This window comes from Rhagoletis pomonella, unplaced genomic scaffold (genome assembly GCF_013731165.1).
Source record: "Rhagoletis pomonella isolate Grant_MI unplaced genomic scaffold, Rhpom_1.0 Rhpom_scaffold_00004, whole genome shotgun sequence".
In the NCBI taxonomy this organism is placed as follows: Eukaryota; Metazoa; Arthropoda; class Insecta; order Diptera; family Tephritidae; genus Rhagoletis; species Rhagoletis pomonella.
In genome coordinates this window covers 29,181,250-29,204,225 of record NW_023458558.1, presented here as the reverse complement: position 1 = coordinate 29,204,225, position 22,976 = coordinate 29,181,250, and the positions used below count along the sequence as shown (strand labels likewise).

The 22,976-nt window shown below is 37.0% G+C and overlaps 2 protein-coding genes across 7 annotated transcripts; one reads left to right on the top strand and one right to left on the bottom strand.

Annotated features, from left to right (window-relative positions):
• Positions 1 to 671: 671 nt before the first annotated feature.
• On the top strand, positions 672 to 7,977 carry LOC118737415 (pre-mRNA-processing factor 39). Its single transcript, XM_036467889.1, has 8 exons — positions 672 to 782; positions 1,105 to 1,202; positions 1,424 to 2,579; positions 2,638 to 2,852; positions 3,007 to 3,132; positions 4,963 to 5,237; positions 6,074 to 7,369; positions 7,475 to 7,977. The coding sequence occupies exons 1-8, from the start codon at positions 743 to 745 to the stop codon at positions 7,737 to 7,739; spliced, it is 3,471 nt and encodes a 1,156-aa protein (XP_036323782.1). The 5' UTR covers positions 672 to 742; the 3' UTR covers positions 7,740 to 7,977.
• Positions 7,978 to 14,950: 6,973 nt separating this feature from the next.
• On the bottom strand, positions 14,951 to 21,226 carry LOC118737413 (protein dalmatian). 6 transcript variants are annotated; one of them, XM_036467883.1, is made up of 10 exons: positions 21,116 to 21,226; positions 20,628 to 21,021; positions 20,482 to 20,574; positions 20,144 to 20,428; positions 19,899 to 20,048; positions 19,646 to 19,816; positions 19,129 to 19,569; positions 18,382 to 19,070; positions 16,783 to 17,868; positions 14,951 to 16,446 (listed from the first exon to the last, which is right to left on the bottom strand). In XM_036467883.1, the coding sequence occupies exons 1-10, from the start codon at positions 21,131 to 21,133 to the stop codon at positions 16,195 to 16,197; spliced, it is 3,579 nt and encodes a 1,192-aa protein (XP_036323776.1). In that variant the 5' UTR covers positions 21,134 to 21,226; the 3' UTR covers positions 14,951 to 16,194. The 6 variants fall into 6 exon arrangements, with proteins under 6 accessions (XP_036323776.1, XP_036323778.1, XP_036323777.1 ...); XM_036467885.1 differs by having other exon boundaries at positions 19,646 to 19,810; XM_036467884.1 differs by having other exon boundaries at positions 19,899 to 20,042.
• Between the last annotated feature and the right edge of the window lie 1,750 nt (positions 21,227 to 22,976).

The window sequence follows — 22,976 nt, the reverse complement described above, 5'->3', positions numbered from 1 at the left end:
CACCAAATTTTTTTTAATCAAAGGATGCTTTTTTCGTAATAGTTTGTATTTAACAAAAGCAAAAAATTAACAATATTTACAAGAATACACACGTAAATCAATACAGAAAACGTTTTCGCTCATAACGATTGAATAACCTCTAAACATGCCATGATGACTCATGCTCATGAACCAATTAGAACAGATCTGACCGGTTGAGAAGCAGCCATTTGTAATAGCATTGAGAAAGAAGTGTGTGACGTTCATAATTTTGAAGTTTTCTATTTCTGTTTTGCTTCTTTCTTTATGTATATTTTGTCAGTGGTTTATTTCAGTTAGTTTTAAGTGATTTTTTGTGTAAATGTAATTAAAATGAAGTTGCGCGGTGATTGGATGCAAAAACACGTACAAAAATAATAAACTGGTTAGCACAAACATGTGCACAACATTGCTTGCATTTTTTCTTTATGCTTCGTATTCATATTCTTTGTTTACTTTTCTCAGAAAATAACATGGCACCGAAATTACAAACGTCAGCCAGAAAATTACTTTTTTCTTTTGCTTCATCTTGTCAGATCTTGTGTAGTTGGATCATGCATCAAACGTCGGTAAAAGATACAATTGTACCCACTTTTTCATCCCTGATCCTGACAAGCATTTCGATTAACTATCGACTTTAGATGCGTTGTGTAATTACTACGAAGCAACCCTGTCTACTGTCACCGCATTAAAAATCTAGATTACTTTTTGTATTGCATAAAAGATGGCGTCCAAAGAAGATAACGTTTCTGGTGAAAATCCAGGTAATTATCCAAATGCTTCTAATCAAATCTAGTATAATATCAAACAGGGGTTAAAATCGAATAAATCAAATACCTCAGACAAGTTCTGGATATCGCTTTTCGTTTTCATTAGTTATTTGTTTCTGAAAATTTCGACATCGCTGTCTATACATACATACATAATTTTGTACTTGTGACATCTGAACAAAGATAAAAACGTGAGCCTCGTGAATCGTTCGATAAAAATGTACATATTTGGTGGCAAAACGAAAAAATATTAATTGCATTATGCCCTTAACTGAAGTTTATTTAATCTCATTTAGTTCCATTGAAAATATTTCAGTTCGGCGAACGAGATCAGGCAGAAAAGTTGTAGCTCCTCCAGCAGTTCCAACTCCAGTACGCTCCACTAGAAGGACAAAACGAGGTGCACCTGAACAGGTTAGTACAAAGAACTTTATTCTTAATTAATAGAGTACATCATGCAATATTGATGAGAGATGCATGTTTGTGTAAGTGTGGCGAGGTTCCACTTACATATGATTTGCTATAGCTAACGTGATTTCATGCAAGGGCCAACTGAATTATTAACTAAATTCATGTGGCGCTAACATAACATTGATTAAAAATACTTCTGAAAATTATACTTATTTAACAAATAGGTTACAGAAACAGACGAGGACGAAGTCCAGCATATACCTACAGAAAAGGAGACGATAAACACACTCGAAAATCAATCAGACGTTATTAAAGAAATGTTAGAAGAGGCAGCGCAAGGTGTTATTATTGACATCCCGGACGATGACGATGTTATAATTTATGAAGAGGAAATTATAGAATCGGAACAAATAGTCGACGATGATTGCATTGTGTATGAAGAACAATTGGGTGAAGAAGAACAATTGCCGGAAGAAGAACAATTGCCGGAAGAAGAACAATTGGCGGAGGACGAGCAATTGGCGGAGGAAGAACAACAACCGATCGAAGAAGATGTTGAAATGTTCACTGTGCCAGAAGAAGAGCAAGTGAACACAGAAGTGCCCGTTATATCAGAAACAGGACTCGACGAGAAAAGTTCCTCGTTTCCATTTGGGCCGACAGGCGGCCAGTCCGAAACATCAGAAGATGTACACAACGAAGAAGGTACGGCTGAGACTGGAGTGGTAGAAAGTTCTTTATTAGCTTCTCTGGCAGGAGACAATGCCAATAGTTTACCCTCGGTAGGAGGTGGTGAAGAAAATGATGTTAAGAAGGATGACTTTGAAGCAAAAGTAACGCCAGAATTGCCAAATTGCGAAAAAATGGAATCGGACGATTCGCTATCCGAACCAGCCATTGCAGAAGACCTTGGCACTGGGGCCGATGCAAGCAATGCTACTATTGTAAACACGGAATTAGTTTCAGAAGACGAACTCCCTTTACCAACAAAACCCGAAATAAATGATGCAGAAGAGGTCTCAGATGATGAGCTCCCAGCACCACAACGTGCTGAATTGCCTGCAGATGCTGAAGTTATATCTGAGGATGAATTGCCTACTGCAACAGGTCAAGCAGAGAAGAAATCACCACCTTCATCCCCGAAAACTCCCATCAAAAGTAATTCTTCACAATCGGTTTCTTCTAAGGAACCTGTTGGTCAAAAACGCAAAGCTGATGATGCCGACAAGATCGATTCGAATCATGAAAAACAACGTAAGGTGGAGGACTCGAAGAAAAAAAGCGATGAACAATACAATCCAATGAGTCCAACATCAGAGAGTAATGATGGATCGCCCACTATAACAGTAGAAAAGAAAACTAAAGCGGATAGCTCCGGGGGTAAGTTTTTTTAACACTTTTAGTTCGAATGAAAAGTTATATCGTGCCCGTTTTATAGAGAGTGAACACAAAGAGAGAAAGAGGGAGAAAGATAAGGAGCGCGAACGCGAAAAAGAGAAGGAAAGAGAAAAGGAGAAAGAAAAGGATAAGGAAAAAGAAAAAGAAAAGGAACGCAAACGATTGCCTGACTTAGATAAATACTGGCGTGCAGTGAAAGAAGATCCCGCAGATTTCACTGGTTGGACATATTTGCTGCAATATGTTGACAACGAGGTACGCAAATTCTGGCAATTGAATTGCTCGCAGAAGCATGAGTGTGGTTCTTGAACAAAAGCTAAACGAAGTTCACTAATTGCACTTATGTGGCTTCAACCAAAATATTTTCTGTTAATAAGTAGATTAAAAAAAACACTTTGTAATCATTTAGTCTGATCCCGAGGCCGCACGTGAGGCTTATGATGCATTCCTATCGCACTATCCATATTGCTATGGCTATTGGCGCAAGTATGCTGACTATGAAAAGCGCAAGGGTATTAAGGCCAATTGCAACGCGGTGAGTACAGATCAAGTTCCGTACATGAATATATTTGCGATATTTTGTATTTTCCATTATACATTTTATAATGCAATTTATTATAATTTAATAAAAAGTAAAATTAATAAATGGAATTACAAAACCAAAAAATTTCAAATCGAGTAAGGGGCAACGATGTTCTTCAATAACAAATATTTTTCGATGTGACAAATTTGTTTAGTTTTAAATTTTATTATTTTTTTTTTTTTTTGCTTTAAGCAAAAAGGTGCTATGGCTCGACACCAATTCACTTCCAATTTTAAATGCGCGATTTTCTAGCACAGACAATCACTTTAAAACTATGACATTCGTACTTAGATAGAATTTCGCGGGACTTAAATGATTATATATTTTAAATCACGTTATTATACTTCCTAAATTCAGTACAGTAAAATGCGTCGTTGTTAGTTCTGATCTTAATTTTCCGCGCAACGTGTGGAGTACTAAATTCTATTTTTTATGTTAACAAAGAAAAAATTCCATGTTTTCTGTCAGCACTACACTTATCTAAAAGGCAGCGAGAGCATTTCTTTTGCATAATGCGTCACAAACAGGCCATGCGTAAGTACAAATGGCGTTTTAATGAAATTTTTGTGAAATGAAATTTATTGTGTTAAGTTACTAAGTTAAGTTAAATTTTAAAAATAAATAAATTGTATTTATATATATATATAATCGTAAATTCCAGCTTCGCAAACAATGTGTACTAGTGTATTGTTGAATGCGTGTGGTCCCATTTAATTCCTTTCCAAGTTCCTTTTCCTTTCATTTCAAAAAGATATATACGACCTCCACCATAAAAACGAGACAGAATCATAGAAATAATTTCCCGCATACGTTAATGTGCGAAATCTTCTTAATTTCCTTTTTAGTACGTTTACTTTATTGTCATACCAATTAATATAATTATTGGAGAGTATTCTGTGGCTGAGTGGTTAGAGGTGCGTGCTACCACTCCGCTGGACCTGGGTTTGATGCTTGGTCCGACCAACATCTATATCGGAATCAGTTTTCTAATAACGGTCACCCATTTGCAGGAAACGGCAAATCACCGAGTGTATTTCTACATTAAATCCATTTACAGTTCGGAGGCGGTGTAAAACTGTAGGCCCCTGTAGTCCCTAGCAAAAGCGTAAGCGCCAAAATATTACTCAATGTTAAGGTTTTTTCGAGTTTATTTGGTTTTGCTGTAGAAATCGTCGAATTATCCTTTTGGCTTTTGGGGTATCTCCCGATGATTCCGGGTTACTTAATTGACAAGGAGAACCCAACATAAGAGCAAAAGCTCACAACAATCATTAACACGAAATGGTTTGGGGCAAAGTGCTATGCTTAAAATACGTTTTAGAGTCAAACTCCATTCAGCCTCAACTTTTTTTAAGAATCTTTACGCCGCATTTTTATGTAAGCTTCATATAAAAATATTCTTTCAAATAGACACAATAGCCTTATCTGAGGAGACTGGCAAGAACGTTTTTAACACGTTTGGCTTAGCAAGCCCTTAAAAGAGATTTAGCACACCACCTTTAGATAGTTTTCTTTTATAATTTTTTAACTGTGTCCTTTCCTCTCCATCTTTCCTTAAATAATATTACAAACACGCACAAAACGAAACAAAACAGAATCAAGCTAAGTAAGTGGATTACTTTTTGTTAACTAAACTTTTGTCAACATTCTTTCTTCTCTTTTTTAATTTGCCGCGTTCTGAAATCCGTTATGGCGACAATACTAAAAACTGCAATCAAAATGCACAACAACTGCATAATACTATAATATGTAATGCAATGCAAATTAATACCTAACATTTAGGTATTTGAACGTGGACTTGAAGCGATCCCCTTGTCTGTGGATCTGTGGATCCATTATCTAGCACATGTAAAGGGAAACCATGCAGAGGATGAATCATATATTCGTTCACAGTTTGAACGTGCTGTAGACGCCTGCGGTCTGGAGTTCCGCTCTGATAAGCTCTGGGATGCCTACATTAAATGGGAAAGTGAATCGAAGCATTACCAAAATGTTGTAAAGATCTACGATCGTTTATTAGCCATTCCGACTCAAGGCTACAGTGGACATTTTGATAAGTAAGTAAAAGAGAAGGATTGTTGTACATATGTATTTAAGGGCGAGTTAATTTTCGTACGGCAGTTAATTTTTTTACTAAAGAATTTAGAAGTTCGAACACTAAATACATTGTAAGTAGTAAAACTTTCCTGCTTATATAGGTTATACGGCGCTACAAAAAAAAATCATGAAATACACCCGAAACAAAAACTGGTGTAGGTTACAGCTATGGTTAGGTTCCGTATAGTTCCTGAACCCTCCATTTTTTTTTTTAATAGTTATGTTCGTACTTGATGCACTTTGTCTATTAACAGCTTAACTTTTTTTCATCCGATTTTAAAAACTGAACTTGTTTTGAGAAGAGGGTTTACAGTTTGATGTAAAACAATACATATATTGTTAGGCTTAGCTTGATGGAAGTTTTCATCAGTTAAATTTTAATAAGCCGCCTTTTTTCGTGATTTTTCAAATTTGACCAATAATTTATTTTTTATTCGAATACATTCTTTACCCAATAACCAAGAAGGCATGAATAACTACATATGTATGTGTTTACAATGAAACTCCATTCGCAAGCGTATTTACAAAAAATGGGAGTTAGCCCTTGAAATTCATTAGTATTGAAGTTGTCTGCGATTTTAATTATAAAACATTTTACTTTTTTAACAATTTTAGGTTTTTTTTTTAATGCTATTATATTGAATTGAAAACAAATTTAATGACTAACGTTTAAAAATTATAGACATTTAACATTTTTTAAGGAGTTTCATAAAAGTTATAATAACACCAATTGAAATTAGCAAACTAAAAACTTGCCATTGAGTTGCAGTCTTCATACTCTAATCTGCCTTTTCAGTTTCCAAGACTTGATAAATCAACACTCCATTGTGAGCACTATAACCGCTGAAGAACTGCGGAAAGTTCGCACTGAACTTCGTGAAAGCAATGCATCCCGTTCTTCATCGTCTCGTTCTAAGAGTCGACGAAGCGGTTCCAGAGACAAGGAAAAAGAAAAGGAACGTGAAAACCGTGACGTGAAGAAAGACGATGAACCGGGCAGCAAATCGCCAAATGCCAAAGATGCTGAAACTAATCAGGAGGAAACACCGGTCCCATCTAATATCGAATCAATCGAAGTTGACCATGAGACAGACGACGCTGCAACTTCCGCCGAAAAAGTCAGCCAGGAGGAGGATCTCGCTGATGTAAGCAGTCTTACTGAAGAGGAGGAAACAGCCATTAAAGACAAAATTATTTCGATTCGTCGAAAATTACATAAATCAACCGTTGCTGCAGTGACTGCTCGGTGGACTTTTGAAGAAGGCATAAAACGCCCCTATTTCCATGTGAAGCCACTCGAACGCTGCCAGCTGAAGAATTGGAAAGACTATCTCGATTTTGAAATCGAAAAAGGCGATCGCACCCGCATCTTGGTGCTCTTCGAACGTTGTCTAATCGCGTGTGCTTTGTATGACGAATTCTGGCTAAAAATGATACGTTATCTTGAGACCCAGTTAGACCAGCCTGGTATCGCAGCTATTACCAGTGATGTTTACCGTCGCGCCTGCGAAATCCATCACCCCGACAAACCTAGTCTTCATCTAATGTGGGCGGCATTTGAAGAGTGTCAAAACGATTTTGATCGCGCCGCCGCAGTTTTGGAAAATCTTGAAAAGAAATGTCCAAATCTACTGCAGGTCGCATACAGACGCATTAACGTGGAACGTCGTCGTGGCGACATGAATAAATGTCGTGAACTGTATGAACACTATATAAATACTGCAAAGAATAAAACAATCGCTGGCAGTTTAGCGATCAAGTATGCCCGATTTTTGAATAAGATCTGCGATGATCTGGAGGGTGGACTGCGTGTGCTGCGACAGGCACTAGACAAAGATGCTGCGAATACACGCGTGGCATTGCAAATGATAGATCTGGTTTTGCAGCGCCCAAAGGTGGACGAGGATGAGGTTGTGCTAATTATGGATAAATTTATGGCACGTGAAAATATGGATCCCGAACAGAAAGTACTATTTGCACAGCGCAAAGTTGAGTTTTTGGAAGATTTTGGTAGCACAGCGAAGGGCTTGCAAGACGCGCAGAGGGCACTACAAGTAGCACTAAGTAAAGCAACTGAAGCTAAGAAGAAGCGGTGAGTTGAATAGACTATGCAAATATGTATTTTTTTATGAAATGGGAACCAACATAATATACATATGTATGTATGTGTGAATTTGTTATTTTTTTTTATTTGCAGCGAATCGAGTCCTTCGCGGAAATCCTCTTCGAGCAGCAAAGAATTGTCAATGTCGAATTCTGCTGCTTCATCAGCATACAATAATGGCGTCACCGCTACCGCTTCGGGTTATAATTATAATTCGGCAAATTCAGCTTATTATGGTCAACAAAACAGTGGCGCCTACACAGCACAGCAATCATATGATGGCTACTATAACCATTGGCAGTATGGTTCTAGTTATGGCAATTACGGACAATGGAGCGGATATGGAAACTACTATTAAATCGAGTGCAAGCGTGAAGAATTCCTTTTATATCCCATATTATCAATCTCCGCACCTATCATCACCAAATTGATTATTAAAAATAAACAAACAAATTAATTTAACTTTTTATTAGTACTAATGCAATATGAATCAAGATGTGTACATTTTTAAGATTTTCTGTTGACCAAGAAAAATACAATATACATTTTATAAAATATATTCTTGTATGCAATGCATCTGCAATGCTACATACATATGTAAATGCATTTGTACATATGTATGAATAGGCATGCGATCATGAACAGGCGGCAAGTTTTGGGGAGTTTTTTAAATATTGGCAAACGCGAGTCTCAAGCTAAGTACATACATACATGCCGATGACATACACATACAACAAGGAGAAACAAGGATAAGGAATGAAACCGAGCAAGATTTACTTTCGGTTTACGCATAAACTTAATTTTTCATAATTATACATACATAATCTGATATTAGTAGATATTCCGAGCTTCTGAAACTGCTGATCTTAATGGTACATACATGCGCAAGCACCTATAGGCCCAAGCTTGTGAAGTTTGTTTGTTTTAAAATATTTGCACTCGCTGCTCAATAATACTTTTATGAATTTCTGTATGTTCACTGCACTGTGCATAACAATATCCAATGCCATTTTTAATTTGTGAATATGGAAAATAAATTATTAAAGCAAGTAATAATTCTTGGTTTTATTAAAATATTTATAAAACTATTTTAAAATAAGTTTAAAGAAGTTTAACTGGAAGGAGGTGGAACAGAAATTTATAGATACAAGTTATTTTTTCGTATCTCTGTGTACAATAGGGTACGGTGTGTCTTCTGGGAATGCAGTCAAAATTGCTATGCTGATTTTCGTCCGCGTTCGTGCACCCAACGGCCAACGGGAGCAACCCACGCAAAAAAAGCAACAACAGCAAAGAAAAAAGGACTACGATGGTGAGGAGAACGCTTAATCAGCCCTCGTATTTACCAAGAAAAGGCTTTGGAGGGAACCAGTGGGCATGTGATCACTAACAGGCACGATAGGAGAATCTGTGAGAAGTTACCAATTATTCACGACAGTTCAAGCAAATCTGAGTCCACGCCACCGCGCGAGGAGTAACCTTACTGCAAGAAGAGGCCCAGGTCGGGCACTTCCAGTGCAATCAGGGCCGCTGGATGACCGAAGGCGGCTTGACCTTAACGGATGGGCTGCTTAGTGCTATCTGAAGTACGGGGGAAGATGCATATGACCGTACGGTTAATGGGGCAAAGTAGACAAAGCATAAGACCTTGCGACGCTTGATACAGCAGTCATGTAAAGGATCATAATTTTGGTGTTGCCTTTGTAGTTGGAGGGAGACTTCGGCGCCAAGTGCACCTACCAGCGTCCCCCGTAAATCGTACTAACTACCAGGGGCTTCGGTTTCCGCCTACACAGCCTCCAAACTCGCGCAAACCGCGGAAGCGAAGAAGCTAAAATCCAACTCTCCCGCTTAGATCGCCTCATTTTTCTCTCACCCCCCGCACAGAGATCAGACTCCCAAAGTATTCAACAACTGAACTGCAACGGACTCCAGAGCAAAATTGAAGAAATAACCGTCTTTATGGGTCGGCGTGGCATATTGATAACTGCGATCCAACTTAGTTCAAGGAACGACTGTCGATGCGCGCGACTTACGACAACCAGAATATAGGATTATATGACCCCGTGACCTGCTGCTTAGCAGGTTATCACTATGGCATAGGTGCGCTCCCCTGAGGTGAAAACCGTATAGTAGTAGGTGTCTTTAATGTGCACTAGGATCAATGGCACTTAAGGCTGCCAAATGATCGTAGGGGAATCCTATTGGCAAACCAGATAGACGATTCGACATTCTGCACCATGAACGACGACGCCTCACCAGCTAGTCTAACCTAACAAGCTTGATAACTAGCATCACGTGAGCGACCTATTTAAGCTATTGCTTGCATCAGACCGTCTACACATAATCATCTCAATTAATAAGCCCTTGACTGTTTTAAGGGTCCCTGGACACAGGAAAATTCCTGGCAAGTTCATAGCCGACGAAGTGGCAAGGAGGGGGACGGAAATATCTGAAATCAACTCTGCTCAAAATGCTTCTGCAAACACAGGAGGTAAATACCAGGTGGGCTGTGGAAACCATCCGCCATACTACCAAGAAAATTTGGCCAAAGATTGATATAAAGCGACCAATACCTATCACTCGGCTGGACCGCTCTTCTCTCAGATTAGTAGTTGGGGTTATCACCGAACACTGCCTGATGGTCACACACGGAAAAAAGTTAGGATACCCCACCAAAGATTGACGCAGTTGCAGAGACGAGGAAGAGGTGGAGAGCAATATTATCTCTGCCATTGTCCCGCCCTGGCAAACACGCGCAACCAGTTATTCAACAAGTCCTTTTTAGATTTATACTGAAAGCACCCTCTCTGTCCTCCCCCCACCAATCGAAGTTCACGTAGGTTCTCTAGCCGATGAGCGTAACAACCTTCGTCAGGCCGATCCCGGCAATCTCCGCATCAGGGATCTCAATACGGAGATTCGACAACTCGTGAAGGTACATAAGTGAAAAAAGTGGGAAGAGCATCTGAAGACTTGTAAATTCTGCTCTGGTATGAGCAAGATTTGGTCAACCGTAAAGTCACTGTCCAACCCTACGAAGCGTGACGACAGAGAGGAAATCTCTTCGCTTCGTGGGACCCGGAGCGATGCGCAAGCTACTTTAGCCGACAGTTTACGCTGCATTCCCCGGCGGACAAAACCAAACATCAAGTGACCAGAAGGCTGCACAAACTGCCAACACCTAGTGTGCCTATTGTTTTCACCAGCGAGGAGGTTCAGGTAGCAATTGGGAAGGCGAAAGCCTCCAAAGCCATAGGACCGACAGAATATGTCCCGTGGGAGCAGACTGCCTTACGAAGCACCTCAACCTGTCTATGGCCCCCTCATCATTCCGGACATCTGGAAAATGGAAGAGCGGTCCCCCTGCTTAAACTGGGGAAACGAAAAAGCGAGAGTCCTAGCCCGATAATCCTCCTTTCCTTGGTAGCGAAGACACCGAACTAAACGAACTACCCAACCGCAGTGAGGGACCAGTGAGCACTGCAACAGCACTCAACGCCTTAAACACTCAGATAACTCGTGGCCTGACCCAAAACCGCCCCTGTGAGAAAACAGTCCTAGTTGCGTTGAATATGTCAAAGGCTTTGAAACTGTCAGTCACTCCACGCCACTAGAAGACATTAAGGCTTCCTCTCGCCAACAGGGACTCAAACGGTGGTCGGCGAATTATCTGAGTGATTGATATTCGTCAGACCTTTTTAGAAACAAAACCAGCAAACTGAGAATTAAGTAGAGGGTTTCACAGGGTGGTGTCCTCTCCCCGCTGATGCTTTATTATTACATATCAAAACTTCCCCAACCACCTGACGGAGTCTCAATTGTCTCCTATATGCTTGATAATGGAATCCGGGAATGGAATTGGTGACATGTGCTCGAAAGTAAACGGTTACCTCTCCGAACTCTCTCGCTTCTTCACTGCAAGGAGCCAAACACTATTCCCTACGAATTCCTGGGCAACCATTTTTACCACCAATTCCGACGCCTGCTCTCCTTCGCGGCGCATACATACAACCGCAATTGTCAATAGTCCACGGTCTTCAAGCCGCTAGTCGGCAGCACCTGGGGCAAAGACAAATAAAAGTTGTGGGCAAAATATAAGGAAATTGGCCGGCTGGTTCTAAACAATGCAGGGCCCGTGTGGTTACCGAGGACTAGCAGGATGCAGTGGACGAAGTTATATACATGCCAGACTACGTAACACTTGGCCGCGACTGGATGCCTTCTGATGTCGCCTCAACACGACCTAAACGACGAGGCACAGATGGTCTTCATCAAGGAGCATGACGGACGTAGTCCAGAGGTTCATAAAACAACCTCTGGACCGGACAGCATACCAACAGGCCATAAGCGGTATTCACAGGAAGTCGATTCCGACCTACATCGACTCCAGACTCGTGAATGCCGCTTTTGGCACCACCCGTTATACTTTTTGTTTTGTCAAATCGTTTTTAAAAAGCTGAAAGTTTAGTGCAAGAATTTAAAACGTATACATATAAAAAGGTTATAAACCATTTAAATAAGAGCAAAAGGCGGTCTACGACTGTATTTTTAGTTTTTTTTATATTTATTTATGGTTTGGTCCAATACCCAGCCAAGTGCTGTACAGTGTAGTGATTACAGTTTCTTCATTTATGTATATTGCAACTAAATATCAATACCTTATAAGGAGAAGTGTAAGATTTTTTTATATAAAACTAATAAAATTAGAAGGACGAAATTCGAGGATGTGGTAGTTTACATATTAGTCCTTGACATATATTTTTTCCTAAAATAAGTATTGGAAATTTCTAAGGATATTCAAGGATAAAGTTTTATAAAATTATTATTTCTTAATTCTACAGATTTTTTTCTTTTAATTGATATCCAATCCATATTGTTACTCTGCATTATCTGCAAATCTTTTAAGTAATTTTTTTATTCAAGCATATCCCGAAAATTTCAAAGTCCTTTAAAAAAAATCCTGACGTCAGAGAGAAAAATTAAAAACGCAGTTATACTATATTTGGCTTCTTGTTTAGTGAATATATTGATTTTTACTTGTGTTTTAAAAATGTTTGGTTTTTGTCGCACGGTGTTATCTCTGGAAGTGTTCACAGTAGAGTATTGGAACTTTGTATGGATAAAGGGTGCGGTCAGAAATGCATCAAGCCGAAGCATCAGTCTCTTTTATTTCTTAACTGTAATTGATGGAAATGTCGTATTTACGCAACTAAGTTACAATTCGGCTTTTAAGCGTGGTTGCGCATGTTTGACATTTCTATCAGTTATAGATTAGAAATAAAAGAGACTGATGCTTTGGCATGATGAATTTCTGAACGCACCCATATATGAAATCAGTCCCGTACTCATTGAGAAAAATTGGGGCTATTTAAAAAGGAGCGTGGCGCCTACCAAACGTAAGTGTAGACGAGCGTGTGGTTGTTGTTGCATGTGTATTTGATCTACCGCTAGCAACAACAAATCCCACGCTCATGCAGTTACACGAATACACAGAAGAGTGAATTCCCCTATAGTTTTGTATGGAAATCCGGTTTATTTTCGAGGTTTACCCGGTTACGAGGCGTTTACATATTTTGATGAATAATAAGGTGCGTTCGTTTAAAATCTCCAGCAGAAACCAACCAACTGCTAAATTTCGGCGAAATGTCATCTGTTCTCTCACAAGAGAGAAATATCCAAAATAGTACGCGAACAGAAAATTTGCAGAAACTTGCAAGTTAGACGAACAGCTGATATAATTTTTGTTTACATACAAAAGTGTAAAATTTAAAACGTACGAAAAGTCATCGCAAAGTTGTATACTGACACAGTTTATTGATTAAACAAATAACTACTTATTTCTTACAAGTTTAATTAGTCGCATTTTGTAATTTTTATCTTCCAAACCATCAAATTCAATTTTGTGATTTGCGTAAATGCCAACCAGCTGTTTTTGATCAGCTATTTTCCTGTTGGCAAATTGCTGTTGGCAAAAATTTTTCCAGCAGAAACCAGCAGCTTCCCCTCAAAATGAAATGTCAGTTTGCTCTCTCAATTTCCCCTACTTTGCAAGTTTTTTGCGTACGCGAACGCAAAAACTTGTAAGTTTTGGTTAAACATGAACAATTAACAGCTACGCGAACGCACCTATAATAACTAGTGAACGAACCCGCATGGTGTTAAAACGTCCAAAATTGAATTTCAAAAACTTAAAAAATATTCCAAATATTAGTCAGAGTTATAAGAGATCCGAGTGCCATATTCCATCAAAACCGTTTCTGAGTGAAGAGCAGTCGCGCATAGTGCATGTTTTTGTTTTCTTCGAATTTCAAATCACCCTAAACTTTATCATACATCTACAAGCTAAGATATCTAACTTGACATACCATTTTCGAAATTCCTCTTCAAAAGTATTCTCAAACTAGTCTTCTTAAATCGTTTCGTCTAACATTGTGATGCACATGTATGTATTTCAATAAACTGATATAAATGGCAATCCTCCTAAGTAAAGGTCGGGAATAAGTCCCTTTCAAACCCATTTCGAGTTATGCTCCTCTTTTAATCATTTATCCAACTTACTGAATTAATTTAATGCAACTTTTTAAACACGTTGCAACTCTCTTCAAGCATTCGAAATGTTCAAACTAAAGATTTCTTAACGTTCTTTTGTTTGACTACGGTATTTTTATATTTCATATACTTTTTCAATTTGTTAATTGAGTTAGACCTTTCAAACAGGTGGCAGCCCTCTTCAAAAGTATTTTCAAGCTTAATAATTGTTAACTCTCCTTCGCCGGACACTGCGATACATATTTTAATTAACTGATGATTCAGTTGAACTTTAATGTGGCAACCCCGCTAAATAGAGTGCACAAACAAAAAAATTTCAAATCCCTTTCGATTGATACCCATATTTTAATAATTCATTTAACTTTTTAAATAATTAGAATTTAACTTTTTTAACAGATGGCAACCCTCTTTCAATACCTCAAAGATATTGTTAGCGCTCAAACTAAAGATTTCTTATCACTCCATACGGTGATACATATTTCTCTTACCTAACTTACTTTTTTAAACAGGCGGCAACCCTCCTATAGTTTTGCTATAAAACAAAGCATTTCAAAACCATTCTCATTTATACCCATTTAGCTTTTTAAATAATCTGAACTTAATTTTTTAAAAGGTGGCAACTATTTTCGAAAAAATTAAACCTTATTGCGCACCTACAGCTGGAGCCCTTTAATTTGACACCTTACATCGAACGAACCGTACGGATCTGATGGTATTGATTATTAAAAAATTTGAATGTAATTGTTCAACAGGTGGCAATTCTTTTCGAAAAAATAAAACCAGTTTGCACATCTACAGGCCAAGCACTTTAATTTGACACCCCACTTTTGAAAATCGAACGAACGGTGTAGATCTTTTATCTTGAACAAAAAATGCCTTCGCGTATTATATATATAGATACCATTGGGATCTATGTGTTATCAGTGCATTTCTATAGCGCTGCCTATTTCCTTTCAACCTTCAACTCTTTTTCTCATTCGTACAAACATTTTGAAAATTTATTAAAAATAATATTCGACAGGTGGTATGACGATTTCATAGATTTATTTTTCTTTGTGCATTTGTATACATACATATATAAATTTTGTTCTATGCTCTATGAAAAAATTGTGTGAACGAAGGACAGACAAATTTCACTTAGGGCCGAATTCACAGTGCTTAGTTAAACCATTGTTAACTTTACCACCAACAAGAGTTTAACTACGAATTTATATTGAGAGTTACAGGGTTAACTATGAAAATTTGCCTGAAAAAATACAAATTCTAAACATCAACATTTTTCTATTCATATTTGAAATTCGTTTCACAAAAAAAAAATGTTTTTTCACACGAGTTTAACTATTTAGGGGCATGCTATGTTGGTTTAAACTTTTGTTAACTGAGCATTGTGAATATAAAAATCTATAGTCAAACTCTCGTCAGTGGTTAACTACGCACTGTGATTTGGCCCATAGATATACAAATATATATATAGCGCCATAAAATAAAATTAACACAAAATACCAATTGGCTTGTAACTTAAAAATACCCATAAAATACCTTTATAAGGCAACATAAAAAATACATTTTCATACATTTAAAAATATACATGATTTAATATACATGCATATACATATGTACGCACAAAGATATACAGTAAACACCAAATAATTAGAAACATAGATGTCCAAGTATCAAAATTTACGTTAAATTTCAGAGAATATCCCAAAATAAAATTCAGTACGTGTTTCTTGTTACATTACGACTTTTTACCTTTCTTTTTTTACTACAACAAATGTGTGGATAAGAGTTTTGTCTAAGTAATGACAATTGATAAAGGTAATCAAATGCCACACCAATTTTGTATATATGTACATATGTTACCGGCAAACCCGATCTTAGGACAAACTAGTTTTGACTAGGCGCCACAGTATTTTTGAGTAGAACTCCTTTCTGTGCTTCAAACAAACAACCCTCATCAGTCCAACTCCAACTACGCAGTCCACAATATTTTTGCGTCCAACTTTATTACGCGTTAGACGGATGTATCGGATCTAGATAGAACTAGTTTCGCCTAGGAAAAACGAGATGGTCCTAAGATCGGGTTTGGACGGTAACATATACACAGCATTATTCGGAAGTCAACCCGAACTTAACTTTTAGAAAAATTAATTTTCGTAAGAAAAATTAAATATACGAAAACCAACAGCTTCCTACATTTTAAGCAGAAATTTCTGTTTCCCATTTTTTACCGGAAGACTGTAACTGCATAACTGAGCTATCTACTCCACATGCAACTCATAACTTTCCACTTCTTTACACATACTGTTGAAATCGTGTACAAAAGATTCTAAGTCAGTATTTTGCTTCGCATTAGCGTGTGTTTCGTGTCGTCTCTTCTTTTGAGCTCCTTTCTTATACTCGCGTTTCTCCTCATCAGAATCCGAGTTTGAATCCTCACTGTCAGAAAACATAACGAAACTTTTGCGACACTTGCGTTTTTTCCTGACAGGGCGGGCATATGTTCGCTGTGGCTATAACAATAAAAAAAATAATAATAAATAAAATATGATGGTATGCATGTATGTACATATGTATTAATTTAACCAAAAAGTGTATGGAGAAAATAGTTTTTATAATGATACAAAAATTCCATGAAAAATGTACGAGCTGCGTACTACCAACGAAGATGTGCTACACTCTTCAAGGCCCTGTGAGCTCCAATTGACAAATTTTTTTTGTTGAGGCAATATTCTTTACTATTGCGATATTCTTAGCAATGATTGAATGATACGCTCGGATTCATATCAATGTGCAGAATCGCAGAAAATACTTTTATTTATACATGGATTTGCTTAAGCAATTCTTACCTTTTTTTCAAATGTTGCGGCTGGTTCATAGTCATTGAAAAAATCGTTTTCAACTGCTTGCACATTTTCCTCTTCCCAACTACACGGCGGATTCTTTTCGATATTTTCTTCCTGCTCTTTGAGATTTTTATTCTTTTGATCAATCATGGTAGAACAGAGCATGTCATTAATTAGCTGTTGTTTCGGCCTGCCTTCATTATCGTCAAATAGTCTGCCTTGTTTAATTGTAACGTTAGTTTTACCGCGAGTTGAGTCTTTTGGTCGCCACTTCTTTAGCTCCTTCAGTTTCTTATGCAAGTCTCGCTGTGTCCACTGTCCTTTCGTTACTGTTATGTTGTTTGTATTTGACGGCTTACCATCATCTGAGCTGCAATCTAAATATTCCTCAAATCCAAATAAATCGTCCGCTTTATGTGATTCAGCGGAATTTTTGCTATCGCAATTAATTGGTGTAACGTACTGTTCTTCTTGCATATCATTATTCACTGGCTTTTTCCAAGGTGCTAGAGTCACCACTTCTATTATATTAATTGTTTTAAGCGGACTTCGGTAGTCAAGCGTGCGACGAGGGTTAGGTAGTTGACGCATATTAACTATTTCGTCATTCTCGTCGTTATTTGAAGCTATTCGTGTAGGCAGTGATTCGGGTGGTGGGATATTTTCCTCATTCGAATCATTACGAGATCCCAGCGAGTCCTGTAACATGTTGCCGGAGTCACTGTCAGAGATATTTCTTGGTACGGTGGGCAAATTTTCCTGCTCAGTGGTTGTAAATGTATCACATTGCACATTGGATTCATTACATACATGAGAGTTAGTACTTAGTTTGTTTTTCTTCGGAGTGGAAGGAATATAATCACTCGAAAACGTTGGCAGATATGATGTGTTTTTAGTAAAGTTAAATGTCCTTGGTAGATGCGATTCGTCATCTATTCGCCAGGGCGAAGGACACACTGGACGCCGGCGCGTGTCGAGTGTTTGAATGGGCGATAGGTCGGCTGTATGGAGATTTTCGCTTTTTCGGTTCGACGCTGGTGTACTTACGAACTTACGTGCAGCCTCGAGCAACCGCCGTTGCTCAGCAATCTGTTTGTAAATGTATAAGAGAAAAGTAGCTGTTAGACGTGACACATGCAAGTAGTTTTGAAAAGTCCGTCAAACTCAAGAATTCAAGACTGCAGAAAATTTCACATTCAGCTATGTTAGCAGACATTTTAAGCGTATAAAAAAGGGACTATCTATTTACACGCGCCACGGTAACTTTTATCATGGACCTACCGTAAAAGTTACCGTGGCGCGTGTGTATAGACACTGTCATAAAAAAATGTATGACTTGAAAAATAATTGAACTTAATACATACATGGAAGTAGTAGTTCCAACAGTGTTCTTAAATTTTTATTATAAGAGTGTATTTTACGAAAACATACTGTACTCAACGTTTAAAATAAATTAATAAGAAAATTCCGGCTGAATCAGAATTGCTATTACCACGATTGCTAAAATGCGCACAAAGCAGCCACAAAATGTCTGATGTATTAATATTAAAAAATTATCATAAGTGAAAAGTAATGTAACATTAACAAGAAAAGTAAACTTACGTCGTTTCTGCGTGTGTTTTCATATTTTTTTGTTTGTTGTAACAGTACTGAGCGCGCTAAACGACTAAAACCACCTTCACTGATAGGTTCATCAGCTTCTGCCTCATCATTGAAATATGCTGTGGCGTCATGGTGATCATCTTCAAAAAATTCGGGTACGGGGGTGAATGATGTTTCACCTTGGTTATTATTATTATGACCTTCGTTTATGTTGGGCATATTAGCAGACGTTTTAGTGTGTTTTTGTTTGCCTATCGCTTTAGAAGTTTTTACTTTATTTGTAAGCTGTTTCTTACGTTCAGTTTTCGGTCGAGCTCGTTTTATAATAGGTCGCCCCTTTCCTTTTTGATTAACTGCCACACGCACTTTTCCTTCCGATATTAATTTTTGTATTACATCCGCTGCTGGATCCCTGTGTTTACCATTTTCTGATCCCGAGTTATCAGATTGCGACAAAAATTCAAAAATACTTTTATGCTCATCTGGCGCTTTCCTCGAAGACAACTTTTTTTTTGGTGTCCGGTGGAAAAATTTTTGTGTTTTATTTTTACTTTGTTGGGTCTGATTACTTGTTGCGATTTTTTTCTTTTTTGAATGATTTTGGGTTTTTTCGTCTTCGTCAGTGTCCGATAAAAGCAATTGTTCTATTAATTCGGGCTTATTAGTTAAGCTTTTTCGATTCCCGTCTTCTGCGGAAACAAATATAAAATCTTAAATAGAAGCAAAAATATTTTAAACGCTTCTTACCTTTTGAATTCGAGTTTTCTTTACTCTTTTCATTAATGTCTTCTCTTTTTTTATTCAAATTTATTATTTCACCTTCGTGAGCACCTTTATCGCATGTACCTCCAGCTACTCCAAAAACAGTCGAATTTCTTACAGGACTAAAGTGAGATAAATCAAGCATACTTGTGCCATCACCATCTACTATCTTCCGATTTCTTGAGCTCATAGTTAAACTAAGCTTTTTCATACTGTTTCGGCGTTCGGGTGTTATGAATAAATCCGTTATAAGTTCATTTTGTTTAAGGAACACATTATTTTTTGGAGAAGCTGGCAGACTTGGTTTTGGTTTTGGTACCAATGTAGGTCGATTCCTACCCCCAAATCTGGTTTTCATCTTCGACACGTTTGACCCTTTTACTGGTTCTGACTTTTGAGTTTGAAAAAAATTCAATTGCTCGTTATCTAAAATAAAAATACACATGTATGTATTTATGTATTTATGAGAAAACTACGAAAATATTATTTTATATGCACAAACCTTTTGTTGGATTATTAATCGCAAATGGCCCTGGGGTACTTTTAGGTTTAAAACGCTTTAATTTCACCACAGCTTTTTTTATTGATGCTCTTACTTGAAGGTTTGAGTTTTTTTGATGATGACAAAAATCCTGATATACGGCTCCGTTATTGCATTCTGGATTTTCTATATCTGGAGTATCATAAAATTGCAAATTAAGTACACCTAAAGTAACATAAAAACCCAAATTTATTATCTCAAAGTAGGTACGAACCGGTTGGTAAACTACTTGCTGTCGGTCTTCTAATAGGGCTGCGCGGTTTAATGCGCTTTAATTTTACCACTGCTTTTTTATTTGATGTTTTTAGTTGGGTATCTGAGTTTTGAACTTCATAAAACTTCGTGCATCCAGTATTTTCTATCTCTGAATCAAAAAATTTCCAAACAAACAAATAAGTATGTATATTCGTAATAAGCAAAAATTCAATTTATCTCATAGGTATATATGTAGATACGAACCGAGTGGTGAAGCGTTGACTTTCAGTGTTCTAATAGGGCTTTGGGGTTTAATGCGCTTCAATTTAACTACAGCGTTTTTAATAGTTATCGGCACTTGCAGTTTTGATTTTTCAGACGTTTCAAATAAATTAAGCGCGCATTGATCCTGCAATGCTACTGTGTTTCCAATTTCATATGCCACCGAGTCTTGAGAATTATGAGTATCCCCGTTGTTATACGATTTCAATTTATTATGCTGTTTTTCCAGCCTTAATCGTTTTACTTTTACAACGAGATTTTTGCACCCTAAAAAAGTCGTTTAATAATAATATATAAATACAAGATTTAGACTTACAAACCCTTTAGAGTATCCCCGTTGTTATACGATTTCAATTTATTATGCTGTTTTTCCAGCCTTAATCGTTTTACTTTTACAACGAGATTTTTGCACCCTAAAAAAGTCGATTAATAATAATATATAAATACAAGATTTAGACTTACAAACCCTTTCGAGTTTCCTGTACATGTGGAAATCGCGCAAGGTCTTCTAACATTTGATTATTAGCTGGTGTGTCCGGCTTATTTAGCCTTTCCTTTCTTTCACGGTTTTGTTGTGTTACAAACATAAATGGTACTGTCTCTTCGCATTCAGCAGTGCTATGCTGCACCAGTGGCACTTTAGAAACCAAAACCACCCTTTTCTCTGTAGCAGTGGCATTCATACACCGACAATTGTTTACATTCAAAAAAAATTTAATGCGACGCAGTTTAATGCAGCAACCTCGCAATATATCGAAAGTATTGTATCGTTGGCCTACAATTTTTTTATTGCCGCTTTTACTATTTTCAACTTGATTGGTTTGCGATATTCGGAGGGTGAGTGACCGTCCATCAACCATCTATTAGATGAGATTGCAATAATTAATAACGTAATCAACACAAAAATATTTTCACCTTTTAGTTAGGCGCTACACCATTAAAAATTATATGTACCGATGTATATATCAGCATTTATTGATAAATCATAAAACAAATTTTCACTAGCCGCCAATTCAAAACGAGATTTTTCTTCTTCTTGATCGTGCACGATTGGGAAAGACTTCCAGCCCGAGTTGCTTTCGCCACCAGTGTTGCCAGATAACTTTTGTTAAAAATCTTCCAAGTGATAAACCCCAAAAAAACCTTAAAAGGTTACTGGAACGGAAAAATCTCTTGTCTCTAGCAATATCTTTATTGAACATTTTTTAACAAAGAAGCTTCTTTTTTTATAAAAATTGTATTGATTATAAAAAATTATAACACATTTTATTTAAAAACCAAAATTACAAGTTAATGAAATCATAACAGTTTTACTTGACTGGTTCAATATACATACTCATATATTTACTTGTATTTTTACAACTATATATTATTCAAACATTGGAATTAACTAAAAGTTTTAGAGAACTATAAAAATATACTGGTACACATATGTGTGTAAGGATTCATACTTCTTAATTTAAGTCTTGTACACTGTACTTTTAAAGTATTTTAATAAATCTATATCATGGCACTTATGACCGTACCTCTTTAAATAATCCTTTGTATAAAGAATACCACTTAAGGTGGTGGTTTTTAGCGTATTTCGAATTATTGTTTTGTTCAAATTTATTTGAGAAAAAGCTCTCCCCGGATTTGTGCATTCATCCTCGCTGTAGGATATTGATGATACTTATATAAAGCTAGTTATATACTACGTTTATACGTAAGCCATTTGCAAATAAAAATAATTTGCAATTACCTAACTCACTGTTTATTCGATGGTGCAAAATTATTTTTTAATGTTGGCTTGTTATAAAAAAACGATAATATGACCATCGAAAAAGAAAATAAAGTTAAAAAAATAGCAACGTCTTGATTATAAAAAAGGCAATAAGATGACCATCGAAAAAGAAAATAAACTTAACTGTCATACCTAAACCAAAGCGTCAGCGTTGTCTCTCCGCAAAAAATTCTCATGCCCATACAATTTGTATGAAGCATACCGAAACAACGCGGCGTCAACGCTGAACGGTTGGAAAATCCGATTTTGACAGGGCTTTAGGTATTGAAGTTGGCTGTAGAAAACGGCGAAACCGTAAGTTTCGTATTACACAAAAACAAACCTATGCTTACCTATGCATGGCACTTATGACCGTTGGTCTTATTTCTGCATTTGACGTAGCGTTGACGCTTTTGTTTAGGTATGGCACTTCGGCGCTAACGCTAATGCAGCGTTTTTGCTGCATTTAAAAAGCAACATTTAGCACTTTCGAACATATGTTTTCGAAGAGCGTTCATGCTATAGCATTTAGCAAATGTACATTTACGCGAGTTCGAAATAGTATGCTTTTAACAAACAGCCGTGTTCCAGTCTCTTATTTAGATGCGTATATATTACGATCAATTCTCACGCAGGAGATAATGTGCAAAAACCCTACTGAAAAGGAAAAAATACATTTTAAACCAAAAATTCAATACAAAAACTTGTATTGTTTTAACCATAACCGAAAATTTGTTTGTGTATATATTCATTTGTCGGTGCTGTCAATTAAAATTTTCTCACTTAATTAGGAAACAAAACGAACCGAGTTGTTCACAAATTGATCCAGATTTCTATCAGCATCAAATCGATATTGAATTTGCTTAACTTTTCTTTATCCAAATATGTAATGCAAAATAAAAGAAATCTCGATCGGCGATCACTGAAACGTAGCTATCAACTGTATACTCGAAAAAGCAATGTTGCCACTTTTTCTCTTTAAACCATGTTCGAATCGTGGAAATTTTGGAAGATCACAGGGTTGCTTTTAGCATTTAGATTCTTAATGCAAAA